Genomic DNA, 26535 nt, shown 5'->3' with positions numbered 1-26535 from the left:
ATTGCACTTTAAACAGGTTGGTTTTGAAAGGTCCTGAAGGTGTGATTTGAGAGATAAAAAAGATAAGTCTTTAGTCTAAGATCTGCATTAAGAGTAAGGTTATAGCTGTTATCTGCATGGAGTTTAAACTTTAAAACATTCCAAAAGGATTTATATTTGTTCTACCAAAATTATAGGGACGGAAACAGAGAGAACGCGTGGAGGTTTAGCTGTTGGCATATACGGGGGCGGAGGTGCGGGGGCCATGAGTTATGCCGTTACGTGCGCGCGCGACGGCTGCTGCGCCACGATACGGACGTGCTTCACTCAGTTCGTGCGCGAAAGTTGTCCGCGTCATATTATTAACGCATTTCCTTCACACGCGAAACATTTCATTGCGTATGAAAAGTTCGAAGACATCGGTTTATTGTGTGTGGAAAAATATTATTTGAACCATCTCATTTTGTGGGTGTTCGTTAGAAAGTTAGAAGGATCGAGAGTTAAATACAATACAACCTTGTAGTGCGAGAAAGCGTGTGACGTCAGACCGGCCGGAGGAATCATATGTTGAATACGGATGCAGTGATGGAATGTGGCATGTTGTTGTGTTAATGTGCCATGGTGCGGTGGCATTGTTTACCTGTTCTGGGGGTGCGTCTGCTCCATCAGGGCGCAAGTCCTTCGCGATAGCCATGTGTAGAAAAAGATGAGCCAGGATGCTGAGAGCTTGGTAATATCATTTTTATATTTGCACATTTCTTGTTGTACTTATACCTAATTTAAGGATTATTTTTGTTCAAGAAATATAAATATTCAGTAAGACTTGTAAAGATAAATTGCAATAAGTACGCTCAATAACAACTCACGGTCACGAATGATGAAATCTGTGTTGGCAAAATTATATGCACAAAATCGTATTTTAAAAATAGGTTATTTATAATGATGACGACTATGTTGACTCACTTACAGCCTATTTATGTAAACATTGATTTTAACCTGGTACAAATAATATGGCAAAGTAGATGGTTTTAAAGTTTTTTAACTTCCCAATGGCAATTAGGTAGGTGTAATTAAATCTTTAAAGGCTTTTTCTTGGTTCTCTAATTCGTATTGTGTTAAAATGGAAATGGTTCTATATAATATTCCAAGAAATGTATATACATATTATGTATTACGATATATGGTATTAACCATTTATCGTTTCGAAAGTGTCCGTGGGACTGTAAGAACCAACAATCAACATTCAGCTGGTCGTTAGTTGCCACGCTATTGTTGATGTGAATAAATAATATAAGAGTGTCTATTAGAACAGAATTATTCGAATGGAAATTAAAAATTAAGCCACCTAGATAGCTTGGATACGCATACGTACTCGGTAAAAGAAATCAAAAGTTTTAATGAAACCGTTAACAAAAAGTTTTAATATTTTATTTTATGAATACTAAAATTTCCTCATAAATTGTTGTATTCGTTAAAATACGAACAGGAAACTATTTCAATATCCTTATATATTAGGTTTTAAATGTTTCAGTCACAGATACCTCCGAACTTTTTTGAAATATATATTATATAAGAAAAAACTTAACGCATTTTTTCTTAGAAAGTAGAAGTGAATGGGTCGGACCTTCGAAATACGTGCGTACTCGGTATTGCCAACTATATTATATTGTGGCATGTGATATTTTATAGCCCAAAAGTACGTAAATAATAATTTTACTTGTATGGGTTTTCGCACTTTCCTTATCACTGGATAAGACCGTATTTCGGTTATTAATTATTTAATAATGAAACCAGTAGATAAAACCAATAGTGTTTAAAAATAATGCAATCAACTATTTCTTATCGTTAAAACGCGTTGAAATCTTTTACTTCAAATAATTAATTAAGCGGATGTCAACCTATGCTGGGTTGAATTTTTAAATACACACAATAAAAGCTTCAATTCGCTAGCCCATATCGCGAAGGAGAATGCTGACCTTTTGGGCTGTCTCATCGCGTCACATTCGACTTTAGATGACCAATGGAGGGCCACCACCGACCATTTCGCGGTGTGATACTTCGATGCCGGAAAACATCACAACAGTGTGTTGTCCGCAAAATTCTATCTGTCTTGGACATAAGTAACTAATACAAACGAGTAGGTATCGATACTTTCAAAATTTTCGGAACCCTGTAATCTATCAACACGAAATTAGGTTAATTTCAATGTTGATTATTCTATAACTTTAAATTTAAAAAATGAGGAAATAATCGATAAATAAAAAAAAACGATTATTAACAATCGATTAATTAAAAAACGATTTTTTAAAGAGAATGTCACATCTCTTAAGTAGAAAATGACGGATTGTTTACGAATTTCAATACATTACACAAAACTTTAATAATAAATACTTAGACGCGTTTCCGGCAGCAAAAATCACTTGGAGGTGTTCCAATGACGGTCCACCTCCTCCTCCCATAATCAGTATCATCAAATTCGTGCGACGAAATTCAAAACTCTTACCATTATTTCGCTAAAAATAATAATTTTTAGTTATACTTACCTCTAATATTAAAGAACAAAAGTCTTGAGCTGATGCGCACAATGGAATACATTTTTGCCACTTGCGTTGATATTCAGCGATTTTTTAAATACTCGGTACGAGTAGATGCCCTAAAGCCTTGGAATGCCTATTTCATGGGAATTCTAATATTATCTCGCGTCACGGATGACGATCCCACAGTTGCACAGCTGTCTATGGTCTACTCTGCGCTCTATAGCCGATCGCTCGAATTCAACGTGAAACGTCAGACGTCGCGCGCCAAGCGCACAGTACGGAAGGGCTGCATATGTTGACAATACTTTATTTTATTACTCATACATTGTGTTTGTGATAGTAACAACCAAATTATTGTTTATACAACAAACGTGAACTTTTAGTAAGGCCCAAATAGTTTATTTTGAACTGAAGTGTCAGTGTTTTGCATCATTTGGATTAATTTACATTTTACACAACGATTTTACATGGTAATTATGTACGTTGATTAGGTGTTTATCGTTGTAGTCAATGTCAGGTTAAGATACAGGTATTTTGAATTGAAAATTTTCTAAATAAGAATTATAAATACATATATAGTACTAAGCTTGTTGTATGTAAGTACATGTTTTTCTATAATAACTAGTCATTTGGATAAAAAAATTAACCATTTATTCATGTTCTATTTCATCAAATATTAAAACTCATTATAATTTATAAACATACCTATTTAAGATTCCCTCAGAAAATATTTTTACACTTGAGATTTTATACCAATGATAACAGATAAGACAATACAATACATACTTAATGTACATATACAATATTCATATATACCTACCTTAAATTGTACTTGTATGAGATTTTTATATTAAAATGTATTTTTTTATGAAAACTGACATATTAACGATTATAGTGTGATATATGAATAATAAATCAATCAATAGTATCGAATTAATTCTTAAGATTAAGTTTTAAAATACAAAAATAGTAATTTCATAAATAAGACACGTAATATGTAATTATAATAAATAACAAGTAGGAAATGCTAAAAAATATGCATCAAATTGTTTCCAATTTTCCTTCGGGTTGAAGTCGGTTAAAAATAGTATTACACACTCTGTAATACATATTTAATAGAAAAAAAAAACGCAAAATCACAGGTAGCTTAAAATATGTTACAAAAAAAGGTACCGTAAAAATTCCTTTAAGCACCTGATGTACACCAGCTGTCACTTATTCAGAATTTTACGCCGAACATATGCATCTGCCGTGGCAGGTGTGAGTAATCTTTTTATGATTTAAGATAAAATCATTAATCTATTTTACCAATACTTAACCAGCAGCATCTCGATAGATGGCCATCCCACAGTTCGCTTTACAAGGATATTATTATTCAGAGTGTAAAATCTCCTAGCAGACGTTTTTAGGAGATACGACCTTTTAGTACACTACAACTCATAATTTTAGGCTGGCAAGCATGGACCTTTGTGCTGTAGGCGATAGTGACATTTATACCGATCCATCATTTTGTATATCCCAATTATATAAAACACTTTTTGATCAATTTCTCTTTATACTGATCTAATTTAAACTATATATTATAAATAAAGATTTGTGTGTTTGTTAAGAATTAATTCCAAAACTACTGGACTGATTCAACTCAATAATTATTCTACTATTAGAATGCATTATCTCTGTAACGAGATATATTTATTACGAAATTAAAAAAATGTCCTGACGTACGACGGAACTGGCCGCAGTTTTCATATTTTTATACACGGTTTTATTATACCTAAAACTGTACATGAATACGTTATGTAGGTCATACACACTACGGTCTACCGGAGAGGTAATCTGTGCAGGTATGCCTGCGCAGGTCAACTCTGAAAGAATCGATTTTCAATCATGCGCCGGTCGCCTGTGCAGGTTCAGGAAATGCGTGTGGTCTATTCCCACACACATTCCGGTCTACCTGCGCAGGCATACCTGCACAGGTGGACCTCTCCGGTAGACCGTAGTGTGTATGGCCTATATTATACGTACGTACGTACATTTTTATACGTTTTTTCGTACGTAATGAAAGAATGTTTGTTAATACAGATACCATAAGTTATCCGAAGTTTATGAAGGAAAGATTTATCTTAATACGGATTGAAGGATATGTAGTAATATTATTTATGGACCATACGCAATGCAGGTGACTAAACGTAGGTACCGCGTACCTAAATTGTATTAGGAGAAGTGAGTTTATTACTCAGTAATTTCACAATTAGGGCGTGAATAAATTTAATTTAAAAGCGTATTTTTGGGTAATAATATACTTTTCCATTTTTTAATACATTAGACTTCGCATAATCAAATCAAATATTAATTTATTCATATAGGTTACATACAGGTCATATAATAAACAGTTATGAATTTTAGTAAAAAAAAAATTACTTCTAAATTTACATTTACTGACAGTTCTGAAATCAAGCGCGTAGAAGGAGAAGAACTGGCAGTGGCGTAACAATAGGGTGGCAGTGCTGGCAAAATACCACGGGCCCCCGACCCAAGAGGGCCCCTGCCCAAGTGATATTATTTTCTATGGATGAATGTGAAATACGCATTGGGCTAGCGTGGGGACTACAGACCATTCCCTCTCGCCTAAGAGACATACATATATATACAACGTGTAATTGAGTACACTAAAAATCTCGAAGTTTATTAAAATTAAACTGAGTACAACGTGACGATTATTACTGATAGGGCCCCATCAAAAGAATTTACCACGGGCTCCAGATGTTATAGTTACGCCACTGAGAACTGACAATAAACTCCGTCAATCTTTTAAATAGCTAAGTTTTTTGTACAAATACTTTGTGAGCACCTGCAACCATCATCACATAACAAGTTAATTATTGTAATTAAAATTAAAAAAAAAATACGAATATAAATAATAAAATCGAACGTCTCAGCCCTATCAGCAAGGCGCGGTGAAACACATGCACTATATAATGTGTGTAATTAAATCGATTACTTATATTAATTTAACTTCCTTTTAAGATTACTTTAATAAGTACTTGTAGTCTTTGTACCTGTCTTCCAAATTGCTAAACACGTCATTCTCGTTACACAATGAGGACGTCCTCTTCATTGGCGTCGTTTAGAATTCATCATTATACATAGTATATGATTGTATATAACGTTACCGAGGAATGTCATGTGCAATACTCAGCTATTAACTGTTACGGTAGAGAATATAAAGAAATCCAATTGTGATTTTATATACACCATTGCCGATTTGTTTGAAATTATTAAATGATTTAATCTGCAAGACTCCGTTTTAAAAATCGAATTAAAAATAATATTCTTCGAAGGTCTAGAACCTTCATCATCATTCAGAAATGAATCAAAATAAATACGTTCGACTAAATTATTGGAATTGTGTTACGTTCAACAACATGACATTGCGAATACGGGAAAAAAACATCAAAACACCTGTATCTTACCTATAACTTGATTACCTATTTAGTGGCTTATTGAGTGTGTGAAAAGTTGGTAAAAGACATGAGCAGTGAAAACAAAGATGATAAATCAGTGAAGGGCGCTGGGGGATGAAAGATGCTGGTGCGGGGGTGCGCGGGGGGTGAGTTACGGCACTCGTTGTCGGAGAAGACGAAAGCTCTGGCTGCAAAGTGCCATGCTCTTAGGTCACCAGCGCGTGAACAGCGCGGAACCGAGCGCCGCCGCACCAGGCAACGCAAGTCGCAGACAAGGTGGTATGTGAAGGTTAGTTGCGGTCCTGTCCTTATGATCGTCTTTTATTTGTTTTTATCATACATTGGTTCTTGTTTTGTGTACTAAAACTGGTATTACAGTGTTTCACACGGAATTACGTTTAAATATGAAACTTCTATGTGACAAATTACTACAAAAATAACATGATGAAGACAGCGATAACCTAAAAATATTTTTACTAATTCTAAATAGATTTAAGCCAAGTTAAGTTAATTTGAATAATCTCGTAATCAGTAAACTTTCCTTTAAAATTTAGTGATAAGAACAAGTTCATCTTATTGATAATGCTTATCACATTATCAAGAAACTATAGTCCAGTAATGAATCAGTGTGAATTATTAGTTGCATGACCAACCCACTGATTCATTCAATAACCTCTAATGCGTTTAACGAGAAACCACACAGATAGGGAAACACTATATTTACAAATCCTTTATAATTTCTATATAATTGTATATATAATAATTTTGGGCTTCCCTTTTTAAGCGTAAATTAGTTACGCCTACTGATAACGTGATTTTGCGTTCGTAATCTGATTATGCTGTGACATTTGTACGATTGTATTTTGTTTCAGTAACTTAAACATAATTATGCTCAGACTAGACTAATTATGTCGAATGTACAGGGCATCTGTACATTATTATTATTATTATTTAATTAACACACTGGCAGCTTTTAATAAGCTGATGCGCGTGTATTATGGGATTTGGAGAAACTTGTCCAGTCTATTTTTAAAGGTGTTCACAGATGGTGCACTGATCACACTTTCCGGAAGCCTATTCCAGTCGGCCACTACACGGTTTGGGAGAAAGTTCTTTAGGGAATTTGTGTTGTGTTGAGTGGTCTTAAGTTTTAAAGAACTACCCCTCAAATGCGTATTTTCACTTAAAATGAAGAGCTTCTCAATTCCTGGAACATTATAGTGGCCAGTGAGGATTTTATAGGTTTCAATGAGATTTCCTCGTAATCTCCTACTTCCTAAATCAGTAAGGTCAAGTGCTTTCAGACGCTCATTATAAGATTTCTTCCTGAATGACCTGATCATTTTCGTGGCTTTTCTTTGAACCCTTTCAAGCAAACTAATATCCTTTATGAAATAAGGATCCCAAATGCTGTAGGCATACTCTAATAGTGGTCTAATGTAACATTTATATATCTTTAAGAGTGTTCTTGGTGACAGGCATTGTAATGAGTTAATATTAAATATTGTAATAGGAACTACCAATAACATTTTGTAGGATGAAAATTAAATATTTTACTCGTACCCTACTAAATACTTTACTAGTTACTAGTTACTGCGTATAACATTTGTCAGCTTATAAACTGTATACCATAGAATAAAATGCCTCAGAGCCTTTTACGAGAAAACGCAGTTTAAGCTCTGTCCTTTTTTATTTTTTAAACCTCTTTTGCCGACGTCAAATGCACCCTTCATCACAGCCCTGCAGTCGGGTCGTAATGAGTGGTGCATCAAGTACCATTCTTTAGGACTATGCATTATGCAACCCCCATACAAGAAAATGCAATTAAAATTCAATAACCTGGCGTTGTTTGAGGTAAAAAGTCTGCAGGTTACAAAATACGTTAGTAGGTAGACATAGAAGGGAATTTTGTCTTTGGAAAATTATAAAATTTAATACTATTGTGTATATACCCTTATCGATCCATCCTACTGAAAATTAGTTGTAGTTTGTAAATGGTGTTCTAAATTTAAAAATTTAAAACTACCTAGACAGTTGGTACTTCCAGAGATCGTAGTGGTTGGCACGGAGCGAATGTTCGGGACGTTGTTATCGATTGCAGTGCTTTAGTTCAATGACCCGCGTTGCTGAGTTCAGCGCTTTTCGTTGCTTGAGTTAATCACTTAATTAGCGCGTTAATATTTGTATCCAATTGTTTTATACATCACGTACCAAATTAAGATTGTCTACAGACATTTACGTTAAGCTTTTAATTATTTGAAATAATATTTGATTTCAGTCAATACGATGGAATGGTTTTATTGATGTCTCATAAATTATTCCACAAGATCGACATATTTTCCTGTTTCAATAGATTTATCTGGATGGTTTATTTAGCAGAGCATCCAATATTAAAAAAAAAGGATAGTAAGCTGTAAGAAACTGGAATTGATTATATAACGATATTTGTTTTTATTTATATCGTGTAACTCTTGTAGGACTTAGAACTGTTTTAAATTAAATTTCTCTTTAATACAAAAGGAAGGGCCCGCCAACGAAGCGCATCCGTCACGCTGAATGCCCTGACAGTCTCTAGTTGTCCTCAGTCAGCTGCCTTCAACTAAACATTTTACTATGTCACTCCAAAGTATATTTTAAAAAAGCTACGAGTATTTCCTTTCCCTCTTTTTCTCAGAGCGTAAAACGCACTAGAAGTACTAGGAAGAAACTATTCGATACTCTTATTTAACAATTTAATCAAAATACATACATTTCTTATATAACTGACGACTGTACTTGACTGTACAAATGAATTAGTTATAAACTGTGCAACAAAAATTTCGCCCGATTAACTGATTTAAATTTTAAAGGAAAAAGATTGTGAAAGACGTTTATTTCTTTCTGAATTTTTACTAAATGTACTTAATTTTTAATGAACGGTGTTTGAGTCATTTCTTTGTTTACTCCAAAATCAAATATTTATCTTGGTCGTTATTCCTTACTGTTACTTCTCACCTTTGTGACAAAGTTCTAGAACAAATCAATGTTAAAAGGTATTTGTGTTTATATTGGGGTGATTAATGTAAGAATGATTCGCTACTGTATTTATTAGAAGACTCTTGACCAGATTTTTCCATAACCATTTAGGAAGCAACTTGCGGCTCTACCTCTGGGGACTTCATAGTTGACTTAGATAGTACCTACATACGGCCAGAGGTAAGCCATGTATGTACTTTTGAAATACATAGCAAACAACTATTACGCCTCCAAAAGCTTTAATAATTGGATCTTGGATTGACGTTTATCATATATCAATCGTTATGTGAGGCATGGAAAAATCTCAAGAAAACGTGCATTTGCGAAAGTTGCCGCCGGCTTTACGCGAGCCCGGAAATTTTATTATAAGTGGACTGTTTTTCTTCTTGCAAAAATAGCAATAATAGGTATATACCTATGTTTGCTTTTCGTATAAGTTTTTCTAGCATTAGCTAGCATGGCTAAGCAAGTTTCTTTATTATGGTGGTTGAAAAACTGGTCTATATATAAGGCAATATTTTATTGGTGAACAAAATTCGCATGTTACTCAATTTGCATGTATCTCTATCATAATATGTAAATGTATTGCACAACGCGAAGAGAAAACTTGTAATGCCATACTTTCTTTACGGAAACAGTTAAGTGTCGGAAATTACTTTAAGCATGTCTAAAGGTCTTTAATATTCGTCCAATGATGTGGTAAACTTTTTTCTAAATACGCGAAAGTGACTTGGATGCTTCTTGAATATGATTAGAACCTCTTAAGAGAGATAAGGTAAAGATTGTACGCATGTCTCACAAGTAACAAACACTTTGAAATGTAAACGAAAATGTATGAGGTATATTGTTTTAACGAACTTTTGTAGACTAATAAAATGAATTGACTCTAAATTAACTTACTGCCAGTTCTTAAATCGTCAGCAAATAACGGACGAGAAGGGGACGTAAATCAACGGTATTCTATACAACAATATGTTTCGTTTGATTCGTTTATGCTGAAATGATTATTCGTCTATACTAATATTATAAAGAGGAAAGGTTTGATTTTTTGTTTGTTTGAAATGAATAGGCTCCGAAACTACTGGACCGATTTCAAAAATTCTTTCACCGTTGGCAAGCTACACTATTCCCGAGTGACATAGGCTATGAATCATTTTAAAAAAAAATTGATAAATCTAACCCAAGATGTAAAAAAATAAAGAAAAACTTCCTTCAATCGTGTGCGCTGCGAAAACTATTAATGATAGAACAAAATGATGTATTAAAATTTTTCAGGACACATCACTATCTATAAAAAATGTCGCAACAGCATGTCTCTATCTTTTATAGTTACGTCACAATAAGCGTCCTGTTATTATTTTTTTTTATTAAAATACCACCGCTAGAAAAGGCTCGTTTCACATAAGCTACAATTTTATGGCATAACCACCAAAAAAGCATGGTGGATTGGTGTTCTCTTGCCGTTTCTCTTGAATAGTTTACTACTATGTAATATAACAAAAATCTTAGCCACAGCAACGCTTGGCCGAGTATCCTAGTTTATGATAAAGCTGAAAAATGGATCCTATCGCATGTCAGTGATTAGACTAGCATTCGTCTCTTCATTGTTCAGTCTTCCGTTTGACATTCTTACGCCTAACGAGGTTTTCATTTGTCAACCATTGTTAATTCATTTGGGGCCACACAAATTTCAATCTATAATTAATTATACAAACTGTGCCTTAAATGGTATATTGAGGTTGACACCTCAATATACCATTTAAGGCATTTTAAGGCAGGTTTTATTGACACAAAACGAGTCAACCACTACGTTGTTTAGTCGGTTATTTTAAGAAAATATGTACAAGAAGATTAAAATAAAAATACGATTTCTAAACGAAAATAATATATTCCTTTATTTAATAAACAACTAATCAAAATCATAATAATCCCCGAATCTCACAAATAGGTAAGCATTGAAAAAAATATTCAAAAGAAACCTTAGTCGGATGGAATAGCTATCAGCTCTAATTCTTTTCAAGGGGAAAAGTAGGTTGTTTGCGGCAACATTGAATGTAGGTAGGTGGACAGTCGTGTGCTATTTTTAGGTCTATTAAGTATGAAGTACCTGCTTCTATTCGATCAATCGTCAATAGAGCGCGTTCGTGTTATTTTATATAGGGTATAAAATTAATGTTTAGTTCAGAAACATCATTTTATCTGAACTTTACAATAGGCAGAAGAGAGAAATACATGGATTTGGAGTTTTTTCATATATTTAAGGAAGGAGTTTATTTGGAGGTTTTCATTAATTTATATCTGAACCTTCGTAACTTTACAATGGGGCCATTTAAATTTGAATTCAAAAGTGATGACGCTACCGCCATGTGCTTCAAATCCTAAGCCATTAAGGCGGTCAAAGAAGAACTTTTGGGATTGTCATGTAGATAAAGAGCGTACCGATTCCTGAATGGCCGGCAACGCACTCGCGAGCCCTCTGGCATTGAGAGTGTCCATGGGCGGCGGTATCACTTAACATCAGGTGAGCCTCCTGCCCGTTTGCCCCCTGTTTTATAAAAAAAAAAAAAAAAATAAGACTATTCTTACATAAGCATCTGAAAATAGTTCATAGTTAGTACAAGCGTTTAGAAGCAACGCAAATAATAGACATTGATGAACTAACCAAAGATGTATCAGGTATCCAAAACAGTTTTGCTCATTTTTACTTATATCGTTGTTATTTGAGTTTATATTTCATTTTTTTTATTAATAGTGACCTTATTAAAGAAATGAGTAGGAGGAAAATTGTATTCGCACAATATAACAAGTTCAACTTTATTTAACCAGAGTACTGTGTTACCAAATACAATTAATAAGAATATTATAATTATTTTTATTTATTTAAGCAGACAATCATAAGTCCACGTGGTTACTATTGTGTTTGGTACAATATTGTCCTAAATATTATATTAGTAAATTAGCTTTAAGGTAAATTCAATCATAAAAAATTTAATTAATTGTTATATTACCGCACACATCACCGCAACAAAACCACACACACAGATTTTTTATACCATGTAGGCACATGCAGTGCATTGCATAGACCCTTGTAAGGGCAAATCCAGCTTTCTCTTTATTACCGTCAGCATGCTGTTAGGGGCGTCCCCGCACGGCCCTCACCAGGGATACAGCCCGCTTGGGCATCGTGGCGTAAATACAGTGCACGATTAAAGTACCAAAAAACATTTTCTATGTCGGTGGCTCTAGAATAATAGTCGAAGACCTATTTAAAACCTTGAAAAAAAATTTATTTAATAATAAACTTTAAATTGTAAAAATCAATATTTAAATATTCTTATTAAATTTTAATAGTTTAGACACAGAAAGGTTTGAGGAAGGTAGATAAAGAAGATTTGATAGGAAATAGTCTTGTACAAACTTTTTGGAGAAATTCAGTAATTTACATAGTTAAATGTAAATACGCTATAGCAATTATTCTTATTAAGCTCATAAAATCAAAATGGTGTAAGATAGAGCTTATTATAGGGAAAACCCTCTTAAACGGTTGACTTATTTTATTGTCTGGGGTCACTGGAGGTCAGACAATGGCGTCACTATGGCTGTTGGCGTCTTATCAAGTCAAAACAATTTGCAGTCGCTTTTACAGAAAACTCCCGGTAAAATTACAAGATAATTACGCTTTTTATTACGCTCCACTAAACAGAATTTGCAATCTGTTGCGAAGCCCAAAGGATTTGGATATTTTTCGGACCGCGAATCTGATTATGGGAAGGACATTTTATTAGCTATCTATTTTTGTAATTTATGGTCTATTTTTAATTTGATTATTTATTATATATCATAAGCTCTGCATCTGTTTGTGCACGCCGTTCGTACCTTTTATCGAAACATTGGTTGTTGGTAGCAATAAATAAAGAATAATTAATATTACCGAGAAAACTAAATTGCTTAACTAACCTAAACATATAATTTTAGCAAGTACAAAATAGAGAAAAAACTTTTTAACCGGATTAAAGTTATGTATTATTATAAATTTACAGTTATAGTACAAAATAGTTGTTTTTTAAGAGACAGGAGGCAAAAAGAGCAGGTGGATTACTTAGAGTTAAGTGCCGTCGCCCATGGATATCTACTTAATAAAAAAAGCATAAAAATTCTCAAAAACACTGTATCATTTTATAATCTTCAGAAATCTAAATATTGTTTAAATGTAATTTAAGTACCCTTTGACACTGTTAGCTTGAACTATAATATTGAAGCTGTTTAAATGACGTATCGGAAATTAAATATCCTTGCAATTACGTCCATTTAGACACAGTAAATTTGCAGTTGTTGTAATAAATACATTTTTTTTAATGTTATACTAAAGTTTCACACCTTTGCGTTCAATCGGCAAATGGACTTATTGATTATATCAAATATATGTATATAAAATCCAGTGGTACCACCCTTTCTAGAAGTGTATGGGATTTATCTCTTCTATTGATATTATTTCTTTGTAGGCGTTATAATTTGTAATGAAGATCATTCTACATTATCTGTATTTTTAATCACATTGTCAGTGGTGGCGCTAGATTCGCAGCTTAGTCTCGCTCAAGTCGCCTATTTCTATCAAGAGTTAATTTCACACGAAACAATCGATTGTTGCACGTGATTAGAACAAACGATATCAAGAACATAGAAAACTAATTCTGTAAAGAGGTCGCTGCCAGTAAAAAGGTCTATTATCCAATTACAACAACTGAACTGAATCGCAATGCAATGGCACTTCCCCTTTTCGTATGTGAATTTCCACAACGAAATCTGGTTTTAATCCTCCCAAAAATATGTATTTATCTATGAATTTCTTATAGTAGTTTTAGTAACAAATCTTCCAAGGATTTTTTACTTACATTTTTAATTTTTACTATTATTATTATTATGCTTTTCTTCTATTTTTATTATTACATTATTTTTATTTTTTTGCATCTGAGGCGCAAACTAACTGTTGTGGTCTTTGGCAGAATGACCAGCGCTGTGGAAAACGTCACACATTACACACATAAAATGTACCTTATTCTTTTTTTTCTTTCCATATTTTTTTGTTATTTTTGATTCTTATTATTATTATTTTGTGTGTTTCTAAGGTTCGGTCTATGTCTATGTCTAATCAATTTTTTCATTTCTGAAGGTCATGTTAGTGATGCCGCACAATGTCCTGCACTCACTGTCTTCCCCCTGTCTTCCGGCACGCCTCAGCACTTGCTGGTAGGAGCTGAAAGAGTATTTTCTTGATCGGTCCAGACAGTAGGGGATTGCGGTCTGGTGCACTTCACTATGCTAGTCATAATAAGTTTTTCTATATTTTCTGGGTGTGTACATGTCCAAAAAAAAAATTTGAATCTGTTGGTAAAAATGTCGAAGCGTTTTTATTTGTAAACGTCTTAGTATGTACATGATTGTTTTCTGAACTGCTCAAACATCTGCACCACCACATTTTCAGAGCATCTTTTTTTCTTCCTTTCTGGTATTGTCCAGGTTTCAGCGCCATAAAGGAAAATCACTAAGGGCAGAATCTCCGCCAATGTCTTCTTTGTTTTTAAGGAGAATTTTAGAGATTTTAGAGGTTTGAATTTTAGAGTTTGAGATGTTTACCTGCATATATCATAGGGTAAATGTCAGGTATATAGATCTATTAAAAAAAAAATTGGTTGTTTGTAAAGTAGGTTTACGATCGAGATGTTTACGTGATAACGTCTTATTGGTGATATAATTTTTTGGGAAGTAAGGTATTAATGAAGATAACAATTTTTTTTGTAGCAATTGTTGTAACACTTCACTTGCACTTCACATTTTGTTTCACTGTTAAACATTCAACGAAAACTTAACCGCACGAGAAAATCTCCATTCGTTTGTATGCCGCTAGAGTGAGATGAGACGGGAGATCGGTCCGTCTCTCTCTCGTTATACCTGCGATCGCGCTCGTGAGGTTTTGGTGTGACACAAGTTTCTGAACATGTCACCCGACTAAAACGATTTTAAAGACGTTATCACGTCAAAAGTGAGTTGCAATCTGGTCTGATACAAATTTTCTCATACATCGCCAGGTTTGATATAATGACATGTAGGCGTCACGAGAATGCAAACACTAATGTTCCATCCCGTTGTCTAAATTGTGACATTAGTAATAGTAATGCACTGAGTTAACGCTACGAATAAACTTCTATTCAGTCAATATTCAAAATCAATGTGTATTTCTTTTATCTATGTTCACTCCCTCCAACATTAATAGGAAAGTCAGGAATTTAGAGAAGTACAATAAAGAAAATTATATTATTAAGGCGATTTCAACAATATCCTGTTACTATCACTTCTATGTACCTTTTGGTCATTGTTTAGGTTTTACAATCATTAATTCTATTGGTATTGATTTGCAAATTGTTGAAAGTGTAGGAAACACGCGACCAAATCGTTATGCAACTACCGGTATCCAATTACATAATACAATTTTATATGGCATTAGAAACGTTCACTACGTTTTTTATTATTAAACTAAATTAAATACTGAAGGCTAACTTCCAGCAACCGTACTTAAGGCATCTAAAAACGAGGCTTAGCGCCAGTCTGACTCACATATGTCAAAAACGTATTAAGTACGGGAGTCGCAGTTTGCATTTCGTTTCCGAATTACTCTTAAGCTTTTCTTGTATATAAGTGTATGTTCTTCTCCTTATTATTCTCGTAAATCTTGATAAACTATTGGTGCACAGCCATCCAATAGTCTTTCACTGCTGTGAATTAATAATAGTAAGCCTTCATAACTTTTTTAGCATTTACCTAAAGTTGATACCAAAGATTTAAACTTTTTTTTGAAACCGGATCATCTCTGATACGAAATTTATTCTATCGGAATGCTTGCCTCGCCAAATAACGAAGCTGTGCACCAAATCTTCACACATTGTAGTGCATATCTACTTGAAATTAATAAAGAGATTTTTATTTATTTATTTACATATAAAGTTATGGTACGATAAGTACGAAGGTTTAGTTCGCAAAGCCGGAGTTTATAGTTGGTGAACAAAGTTTTTTTCTAATGAGTTAAAAATAAATCGATTTCTAAATTACCATGGCACTAGTTCCTGCATTCAATACTTAGTAATGACTAAGTAAATAGCTCGTACAATGTACTCATCGTCCAATTAACACATAGACACGTCATTGACGTGCTCTATCTGAGTTTTTCGCGCGATCTCTCCACGAGAGAGCAGTCTCCATACGACCGCGATAGAGTTACCATTGTGTAGCATTCGGAAAGAAAACTGTGTCATAAATAAAAATGTTTTAGAAAATTTATATTTGTCTATGAGATAAAAACGTCCAAAATTTCCTAAGGGAAACTTAACTTGGATTACGAACTTGGTGATTATTTGTGAAACTTGATGTGACTTTAACAACGTTATTTTCTCGAACCGAATGTTGCAACATATAGAATACATAAAATTATTTTGTATACAGTACATAGTGTAAATAAATATTGTAAAGGAAACTAGTCAATCCGGATATCTCCAAGTGTGCCAAACGATTTCACCGTCACGCACGCATTGGTGGCGTTGGGACAATTAAACTTTGGTGATAGCGAAAGTCAGCGCAATGCGAGATAAGTGACGTCACTAGTGGCGACATGGGCCATGTGGAGGATTTGCGGCGTCACTAAAGTCGAGGCACTGTTCTCTGACGTCATTGATGACGATTATGTAAGCACGGTCCACAGAAAATACGCTTATTTTAAATACAACGGATTGAATATCCTTAAACTTAGCCTTAACGCAATAGGTGATAATTGTATTTCAAATGGATAAATTAAATTGAGTGTTTGATTTTCTTATACTTAAAAGTAAAAACCAAAACAGGCTAGTCTAGTAAAGAAAAAAATTTTTTTTATTGGATATGTCTTCTGCTCGAAAGGAGCGCTGCCAAAAGTCTACATTTGCCCTCCTTGTGCCCACGGGCAGCATTGTGTAAACCGATACAGGATACACGTCACAATTAAAATTTTGACATTTCAAAATTAAATTGTTGATAATTGACTTATTTTGAAGTTAGTCATGTGCGTAGTTCATTCGTCCGGCCTATGTCTGGACGCCCGTTTATCTTCTTTTATTTGTCCGAGTCCCCTTCAACGGTTGCCAACTGCCAATCTTATACAGGTATTCTTATCAAATATCCATTATACATACGAAACAGTAATGCAACCGTGCCTATTAAAAGATTGCTGTAACCGTTATACGTAATTAAACTCGATATTATACAATGTTCGGAATTTATTAAAGAGAAGTAAAAAAATATATACAAGTCTGCACTTTAAACTGAACTTTATTCAATTGAGATAAGAGTTTAACGCTTGGCAATGGATTTTGAATTTCTCAATTAAAACTTTGAACCTAATTTTAATACTTTAGTTAAGATTAGCAACGAATACGATAAACAATGTGTTTCGGAGTATTATTTAAGTGTAAATTGATCTTGTGTTTCAGAATTCGTTTTAAAATACGAATTAACAGTGGTGTACGATATTCAATCATTATAAATTTGGTAATTATATTCTTAATCCTGATTGAAATTGACATTTAATTTTCCCACGTGGATGAACCACAGGTTATGTTAAACTTAAGTGACGTTAGTAAACGTGTGCGTCAAAGACAATTTATATTAATTGTTCAGTGTAAGCAAGGTGTACCTAATTGATTTTGATATGAGTGATTTTGGTCCAATTTAAATCGCCTTTCACCATCTTAATGGGCAGGGATCGAAGGTTATCTTGGCGAGAAATAATATGTCAGATATGACCAGAAAAGTGATGAAGTGCATCATGTAACAAAATCACTAACGTCTAGTGTATTCTTGTCTAGTATTATAAAATTAATGAATTATTGTTTGTTTTCAGCAGCCGACATGGCGGTTGTGGGGCGAGGAGCGAGTAGACGGGGCGATTTATACTGTTTATTTGAAGAAAGTACGTTACCATCGGCCTACGCGCTGCGCATCCAGTGTAAGCTTTTAACAAATTAAGATATTTACGAGTAATATTACTTATATATAGGTTGAAGAAAGTGCTATTAACATCTTAAGCATATCACGACCATAACATTGGCTACAAAATAAGTATTTAAGTGATTTAAGTGTCATCATAAATCAACAAATATTTGTTATGTTTTTTGTAAAAGTCATGGCAAGTTGAAAAAAAAATCCTTTATGAGTTTGTTCACGATCAATAGATAATGTATAAAAAGTCCACAAAAATATCCAAGGGAATATTTAAGATCCTTGAAAAATTATATCTTTTCTCAACATTTAATTTAAACAACGATGTTAGGACTTATAAGTAGGCGCTGTAAGCATTAACTAGCTGTGAAATCTATACTAATATAATAAAGAGAAAATATTTTTATCTTTGTAAAGAATAAACTCAAAATCCAAGCGATTTATAAAATTCCTCCATGATTCCAATGCTTCATTATTCCTGAGTAACTTAAGCTTGCCAACAGCAAAGCCGGGCGCAGTGTTTTAAAACAATAAATAGCATAAAATATAAAACCCATACAATAATTCAACCTTGTAAATAAAACAAAGGGAAATACGCGATAGTGGAAACCGAAATGACTCAAAATTACCGGAACGTAAACATAAATAACATGTAAATTGACTCAGGACTGTGAATCAGCCACATTTGATATCATTGTTTGTTATTCACACGCCGGTATACTTTTATGGTTAACTCTGGGCTTGATCTCAATTATAAATCCTTCGAATATTTCATTTAATTTGTAATGCTTAGCCTACATTAGTAGGACAAAGAATTGTGAGGATTTTTTTTAAAACTTCAACATCTTGTTGATATATAATTTATTAAACAAAGGAGAAAAAAAATATTTTAATTCCTCGCCTAAAAGAAAACATGGGGGCAAAGTCAAAGTCAAAAATCATTTATTCATGTAGGTAACACAATGTACACTTATGAACGTTAAAAAAAGACTCTTTCGGAAATCTACCTTTTCAAAACTAAAAGGATAAAGATAAGATACGCTGAATAAAGCGGACCACAGACGGACCGCATGTTGCAGTCCAGACCGACTACAATATGCGGTTTGCTCAGGTTTGCTGCTCGAGCGGTGCGTGTATTGCGAAAATGAATTTAGTATGGAAACTGCAGATCCGCCGTGCGGCGGCGACCGCTTAGAGCAGTCGGTATCGGCTGCAACATGCGGTCCATGGCCAGCTTTAGTTGTGCCACCTCGCACGATGTGTTAAAATAAGCAAACAAAAGAATTATACTAGTTAACTATTAAAAAAACTTACACTGTAAATTATTCATTCAATAGATATTCATTAATCATTAATGTTAAACATTTAAGTACATTTTTTTTTCTTTTCTGTAACTGGTAAGAGACTAGGTCACCCACAACACAGTAATAGCATCAGTGCCTGTATAAAAAGGCAACAATGTAATGTAAACCTAGAACTTTTGCACTAGTAACGTAATACACTATTCATGCTCGATTCGACCAAATTTAATGAAATATAATACTAATTAATCGTTCGATCTCTCCGAAGATCACCACTGAACCCTGTTAATTTTGAATTTCAGGAGTCTGATGACGAGATCTCACATTTGGAGTGGGAGACAGTTCGAGTGAGATTTGTTAAAGCTGGTACTGTTGATCGCCTCGTTGAGGCATTAGCCACTGACGATGGCGAGTTGGAGTCCACTTATGTCAATGTGTTTCTCGCTACATACAGGTGAGATAAAAAAACTATCAGTTTAAGGCATTTGTCCCACCAACGGCGAGTAAACGACTAACTATCTATTTTCTCGCTCAAGAAACGTACAATAGATATACATTCCGTGTAAGCAAAAGAGATGCATATATAAATAGTTGATCGCTGACTGTTCATACTGCCGGCGAGAAATCGCTCCACTAGATCGTCGCTGAACGACAAGAGCTATCAAAGATAATTCTCGCTTAGCGATCAGAACTCACGCCGAGAGACCAACCAGCGACAGCAGTCATTTCTCTACAGCCCTGCGATTCTGTAACTCACTTTTCGAACTCACACAGCGGTTTTCGCATCGGCGGTCGCTCTCAAATCAGTCGTGAAGCAGTCATTTTATGATTTGGCATTCTGATAAACAAGAAACTACAAGCTCCCACCTTTTCAGAGCGACCGCCGATGCGAAAACCGCTGTGTGAGTTACAGAATCGCAGGGCTGGTCGGATCTGCGAGTACACGTATTTTTATTTATTATGAATAACAAACAATCATTTGAATTATCATTGTTGTCTAGTTCAGACGACGATGATGATGTAGGTATTTTACGAGTAATCGCCCGTCTCACTCGTACATTGGCTTATAGCCCAGCGACAAAACTATCAGAACTACACACTCGCTTTCCGCTGCTCGCCACTCGTTTCTCGTTCCCATCGGAGGTGGGACAGCTGACTTAGCCTAGAACATCCCGTAATCGTAACCATGGTAACGCGTCCACCTTTTTAAAGTCGCTGTTTGGACTGGACGAAATTATAGTATGTTCCTCTAACGCCCTAAACGTTACATTTGTGTCCCGTAAACTTGCCGGAACGGAGCCTATTCAATAAAAATTACTTCGCAGTATATTTCTGCAATTCTATAGTTTTACGTCATGTTCATATAAAATGTTTGAAAAAAGATAGTTTCTCGTAAGGGGCCATAATAATTTAATGTGACGTAGTCAGCTAGTACTAGATAATTCTAATAATCATTAATCATTATTAGTATATGCTCAATAAATGTTGTTACTCAGGTCATTCGCGGAGTGCAGTAAAGTCCTCGACTTGTTACTAGGTCGGTATGAAGCCCTCGCAGCCGACGACGTGCTTTCTACTGGGACGGAAAACTCACAGCAACATAGAAAGTAAGCTTAGACTTTCCACTGCTAGTACTTATACATTCACTCCCAGCTCTAGTAGCTTGTATTAAATCTGTTATGATGTCGTTTACAAATCATTAGACTATCTAAAGTTAGTAATTCTTCTTTGGGAAAAGGGATACTCTTCTTTAATAAAATCCCAAAGGCTCTTTTATCTCCTTCCAAGGCCTTTTAATAAATTTAAGAAATGTATTAAAGAAAAGCTGTGTAAAAAGGCTTACTATAAAGTTAACGATTATCTAGTTGATAAAAGGGCCTGGGACTAGTGCTAGACAGGCTACCACTAATTAATTTGTGATATTTGTTTTAAAATAAGTGTTGTTTGATGATTTGCTATTTTAAAAGAGTACCGAGAGATTTTTACGCCGGCTTTTTCTCTCGGCCTACACCCTGTGTCTTCTTTGCCGATAAGTAGGGATGCCTACAAATTCAAATTCTTATGTAAATTAATATCTTATGTTCCGTAATAAACATTTAAAAAAAATATATTTTTAAAAATATGTCGTACTCAAATTCTATATGAAAAATATATAGTTTACGTGTACAACCCATTGGAATGTAGTCCGCATGGTTTTTCTTTCATAAAAAGAAAATACTCTATTGGAGGCCATGGATGATATTTGCGACACATGCACACAGACACAGACTATTTTTCAGTCCCCTTATTAGCTCTTGGTTTATAATATGTTGTGTTTAATGATTGTATTTCGGATATAGCACCTGTTTTTCAGAATTTAGTACGATTTAAATTTAATTTTTTTTAATACAGTGTAAACTCTTTATGACGAATTTCAAGGGACCGATCATTTTTAATCGTTATAGAGAGATTTCGTTATAGGAAGGGAAGACTGATGTATGGGCATTGTGTTAAAACAAATGACGTTACGTTGTTTATTACGAATGACGTTATAAAGAGCTTTCACTGTATATTAGGATAGGGCGCAGATTTAATGACCTTTATGTTGTCGTAAAAATATTTGCTTATAAATAACATGATAGTTAATTTGAGTCGTTTAGATCTGAATTAACTGTGTATCCTAAACGATGACGGTGATTGAACTTCCTGTAATATCAGGCGGTCAGTATATATCACAAATTACTTAACTTAAATAAAATCTCACTAATTTTATGTAATCATAAAAATAATAATAAAAATCTTTTGATCTCAAAATGTTTATGATTTGATTATGTTATTTCAGGACTCTGGTCGCGTGTCTTCATGTCTGGCTGGACACGTATCCTGAGGACTTTCGTCAAGCCCCGCACCACCCCGCGCTGCAGCAGCTCCTCACCTTCACTCAGATACACCTACCTGGTTCTGAACTACATTCGAAGGTAGTTTTCACTTCCAAAGTAATGACTTCAAATGCCTTTGCTAGCCTACTGACCATGAAAGCGTACATATTCTCAAGCTTTCTAAGTATTCTGGAGTAATTTCCGATTATGTATAAAAAATCTCTCATCTTTCGATCTGGTATCTTCAACGTCACAGACTTGTGTTATTCTCCTTTCCAGGTGTTGCAGAAGCTAGCAATATTCAGTGCGGAACGAAATGGAAGTGTCGGCGGTAGTGGCGTGTGCCTCGCTCCTGGCATGCGTCTGCCAGCCCACCACACAACCTCATACCGTCTGCCCCACGTGCCCCACCGACACTTCGCAGAACAACTCACCAGAATGGACATGGAGTTGTTCAAGAAGTTAGTCCCCCATCAGTGCCTCGGCGCCATCTGGTCCCGCCGAGACAAAGACCGCTCCCACGACGCAGCCACAGTGCTAGCTACGATCAATCAGTTCAATGCCGTCTCTTTCCGTGTCATATCCACAGTTTTAGTCGAACCGAACCTCAAACCTCTAGAAAGAGCGGATATCCTGGCTGCGTGGTTAGATATCGCCAGAGAACTGAGAGTGCTTAAAAACTTTTCTTCCTTAAAGGCCATAATTTCGGGGCTGCAAAGCAACCCCGTGTACAGATTAAGAAAAACCTGGGCGCTCCTAAACAAAGAAAAAGCGGAGCTGTTTGAAGAGCTAGCGAGAATTTTTAGTGAAGATAACAATCGATGGGCGCAAAGAGAACTCTTGATGAGAGAAGGGACGGCGAAATTTGCTGACACGGTTGGGGAAAATGATAAGCAATTACAGAAGTTACTTCACGAGCGCGGATCTCCTGGAGTCAGCCATGGAACGATACCATATCTGGGCACATTCTTAACTGATCTGATAATGATCAATACAGCGATTCCGGATACCGTAGCAGATGGGTTAATTAATTTTGACAAGAGACGAAAAGAGTTTGAGGTGCTCGCACAGATCAAATTGCTCCAAGGTGCAGCAAATGCATATCACTTACCCACCGACCCCATGTTTGATCGCTGGTTTGATTCTGTCATAATCTTAGACGATAGAGAAGCGTATCAGCTTTCATGTCAAATAGAACCTCAAACCAATGCACCGAAAGAACGGCGCCCGAAGAAGAATGAGAATAACAACGGTCATAGGAAGAATGATTCGATAGCCAGTACTAGTTCGAGTAACAGCTCTCAGTTTTACTGCGAAACAGATGGTGCAGGGACGTGGAAGAGAGACAGTTTGGAGCGACGGTCTTCTCCTACGAGATTATCTCATGGTTCTTCATCATCATCCATACCATCTCTGGACGTGTCGTTGTCTAGTGCGAACAGTGGCCCGAAGCAACTCAACGGAAAAGTAGCCAACAGCCCTGCGCATGCGACTCCAAATGGGCCAGATTTTTACATAATACGAGTCACATATGAGTCGGATTGTGTTGAAACAGAGGGCGTGGTTTTATACAAGTCGATAATGTTGAGTAATAACGAGAGAACGCCACAAGTCATAAGAAATTCTATGCTCAAGTTGAATTTGGATGGTGATCCTGATGGATATACTTTGGCTCAAGTTTTGCCGGAAAGAGGTAAGACTAAAGTTATTTTATATTAACTTCTCTTCTCCTGTTCTTTAATAGTTGTTGTCTGTTTAGGATAATCCAGTAATCCAATTCTATAATGAAGAGCTATCTATATGAGTTATGAGAAAAATATTTGCCAGTTTTGTTTAAGTACTGGATTTGGTCAATATATTGAAAGGCGCAAAATTATCCGGCTCCCGGCAACAAAATATTATATAATATTATAGTTTAAAATACTGTGTTTCTATTAAAAATTATAGTATTACTAGCTTACCCAGCAAACGTTTTGCCATGTATATTATTTCTAGGAAACATTTTTTTAGTTCAATAAAAATAACTATCAACTAAAATAAAAAATAGGGGTTGATCGTAGAGGGTGATAATTAGGGGTTCTATGTATTTTTGTATGCTGTATCATGAAAAAATTAAAAAATTTGTCTAAAGAAAAAAATAAAATTTAGCACCCATAACATTTAGGAGGATGAAAAACAGATGTTGTCCGATTCTCAGACGTACTGAATATGCATAAAAAAATTCATAAGAATCGGTAGAGCCGTTTCGGAGAAATATGGGAACGAACATTGTGACACGAGAATTTACTATATTAGATATAAATGATGTTTTTTTAAATAATCTAGATTTATAAAATACCATACCCGACATATTAAATTGTACTGTTTGCAGAAATGGTGCTCCCAGCAAACGCGAACGTATACTACGCCGTCAACACAGCGTATAACCTAAACTTCATCCTAAGACCTCGGAGACCAGAGACTGACGTAGTTGTTAATGGTAAAACAAAGAACAAACGTGCTTGACTGTGCCTCGATATTTTCTGTATCTAGAAGACTCCTTTGTCTATACCTTTACGTCCCGTATAAAAAGTATTTATTTAAAAAAGGTTTTATAACTGCAAGACTGGACTCAGACTGGCTTCTTGCTTTATTAATTTGGATAATTTGCGAATCTAAAGCTCTAATATTGCTAATTAAAATACCATGCCATATAAATTTCATTTCAGCACAAATATATTTATTTATATGTATTTTTTGCTGTATTATGTACTTAATTAGATATTTGTTAATATAGATGTAGAAGTTATGAATGCCACCAATAATGCTAGGTTCTATTTATGAATAATTTTTTGTAATATAACTGAATATTTGTATATAATGAATACAAGAATAAGAATCTCAAATAAGTATACATTATAAAGTAGCAACCCAAGAGTAACAGAAAGTTTTATCTGTACTTTTGAGCATAGACAAGAGGTTGGCATAGACAACAATCTTTGTAATTGTTCTTTTTTATTGGAGTATACGTTTTGTTTTTACTATGGTAATGTTCTGAGTCATAAATTAAAGACTTAGCCTCAACCAAAAATAAACACACATACAGACAGTTACTAAAATACTTTTAAAAGCAAAATCTACGAATGTAAGGCATGGCTTCTCTCCTCTATTCTTTGTAGAATGTCGGCTCCTTGTCGTGTGATACATTATAAACAGTATTTTTATAGAAAGTGTATTTGTCTGCCTTATTTATTATAAAATCAGCGACCAGTGCGTGAGCAAGATAGGAAGGTAAGATATGAAGAATCTTATAAATTTTCTAATCCTCTAGGAATTCTTTATTTTCGACATTAACATACTTACCTATATGTTGACATAAAAATAATCTCGAAAAGTTAAAAATATGTTGTCTGTATCTCTTGGGTTGAATGAGCCAAAGGCGTATATGTCTATTAAAGCAAGGTGCTGTCTCTCTGTATATTATGAAGCTTTAAAATTAAATTGTGAATCCGAATTTGAATAATTTTAACAGCAATTATTAAATACTCTTATCTAATCAATTGTATTAACTCAGATATTTAGACAGCGCTGAAATAATGTTGTTGGAAGACGTAATTAAAACCGCGCTTTAGCAGTGATGTTCTGTAAACGCATTATCCGATTTCATTAAATAATTGGCACAATACGCCATGAAGTCGCTATGAGATTACATAGTACGTAAGCTTGAAATCGGATTCGCGGTAGTTACAGGGTATGCCTGCTGGTGCGGAAATCGTTGTTAAAGATCTTGTCTCCTGTATCTTCATGACATAAAAATTAAATGCATTTGTAAAAACAACGTGCCTATAGTAATGTGTAAAAGTCGTTCAAATACTCTACGATAAAGACTAGAAAACTTTGTAAACCTTTATCTGTACTGTTTTATTGTAGTTTTTGTAAATAACTTTGTAGCTATTTTAATGGTTATTCAACACTAGTTTCGTGTTGGTGTTGTGTATCTGTAATTAAAAGTTATTAATTATTTTTTATTTGTTTTATTAAGGGTGATGAATGAGATGTTCGATATTATTTAAAAAGAGCCGTTTTATTAGCCAGTGGTGCTACAATCATATGGGCTTAAAATGCATCTGGTCACCTAGATCAGTGTTTCCCAACGTGGTGCCCACGCCTCACAGTGGGGCACTTAGATTGTTAAGGAGCAAACTAAATCAGCTCAATATAACATAATGTGGAGACTTGTGACTGAAGCTAACCTAACGAACTAATATGGGAACCTAATATAAAATCTCTGTCTCTGTGGAGCAAGCACCAAGCGCAAGGATCTCACTAAATGAATATAGAAAAATCTTTATTAAAATTATTTGAATTTCAGATTTTCATT

The 26535-nt window shown here is 34.7% G+C and overlaps 1 protein-coding gene across 8 annotated transcripts; it reads left to right on the top strand.

The window, feature by feature from the left end:
- The first annotated feature begins 254 nt into the window (after window positions 1-254).
- Window positions 255-26177, top strand: LOC125056048 (ral guanine nucleotide dissociation stimulator). Of its 8 annotated transcripts, none has more exons than XM_047658906.1 (8): window positions 2767-2986; window positions 6013-6269; window positions 17922-18023; window positions 19620-19771; window positions 20814-20924; window positions 22139-22274; window positions 22455-23868; window positions 24547-26177. In XM_047658906.1, exons 2-8 carry the CDS (start codon window positions 6102-6104, stop codon window positions 24678-24680), a joined length of 2217 nt encoding a protein of 738 aa, XP_047514862.1. In that variant the 5' UTR covers window positions 2767-2986; window positions 6013-6101; the 3' UTR covers window positions 24681-26177. The 8 variants fall into 8 exon arrangements, with proteins under 8 accessions (XP_047514865.1, XP_047514866.1, XP_047514862.1 ...); XM_047658902.1 differs by having other exon boundaries at window positions 17919-18023; XM_047658903.1 differs by having other exon boundaries at window positions 2767-2994; window positions 17919-18023.
- Window positions 26178-26535: the final 358 nt, after the last annotated feature.

The sequence above is a fragment of the Pieris napi genome, chromosome 14 (assembly GCF_905475465.1).
Source record: "Pieris napi chromosome 14, ilPieNapi1.2, whole genome shotgun sequence".
NCBI classification, from domain to species: domain Eukaryota; kingdom Metazoa; phylum Arthropoda; class Insecta; order Lepidoptera; family Pieridae; genus Pieris; species Pieris napi.
The sequence above is the reverse complement of the archived record's forward strand: the minus strand, read 5'-3'. Positions and strand labels throughout refer to the sequence as shown.

Excerpts from the sequence above, each read along its gene's own strand:
- LOC125056048 (XM_047658902.1), top strand. The coding sequence starts at position 6,102 with ATGCTGGTGCGGGGGTGCGCGGGGGGTGAGTTACGGCACTCGTTGTCG. Across the intron at positions 19,772-20,813 it reads GTGTTTCTCGCTACATACAG|GTCATTCGCGGAGTGCAGTA; the intron begins GTGAGATAAAAA and ends GTTGTTACTCAG. Across the intron at positions 23,869-24,546 it reads TCAAGTTTTGCCGGAAAGAG|AAATGGTGCTCCCAGCAAAC; the intron begins GTAAGACTAAAG and ends TACTGTTTGCAG.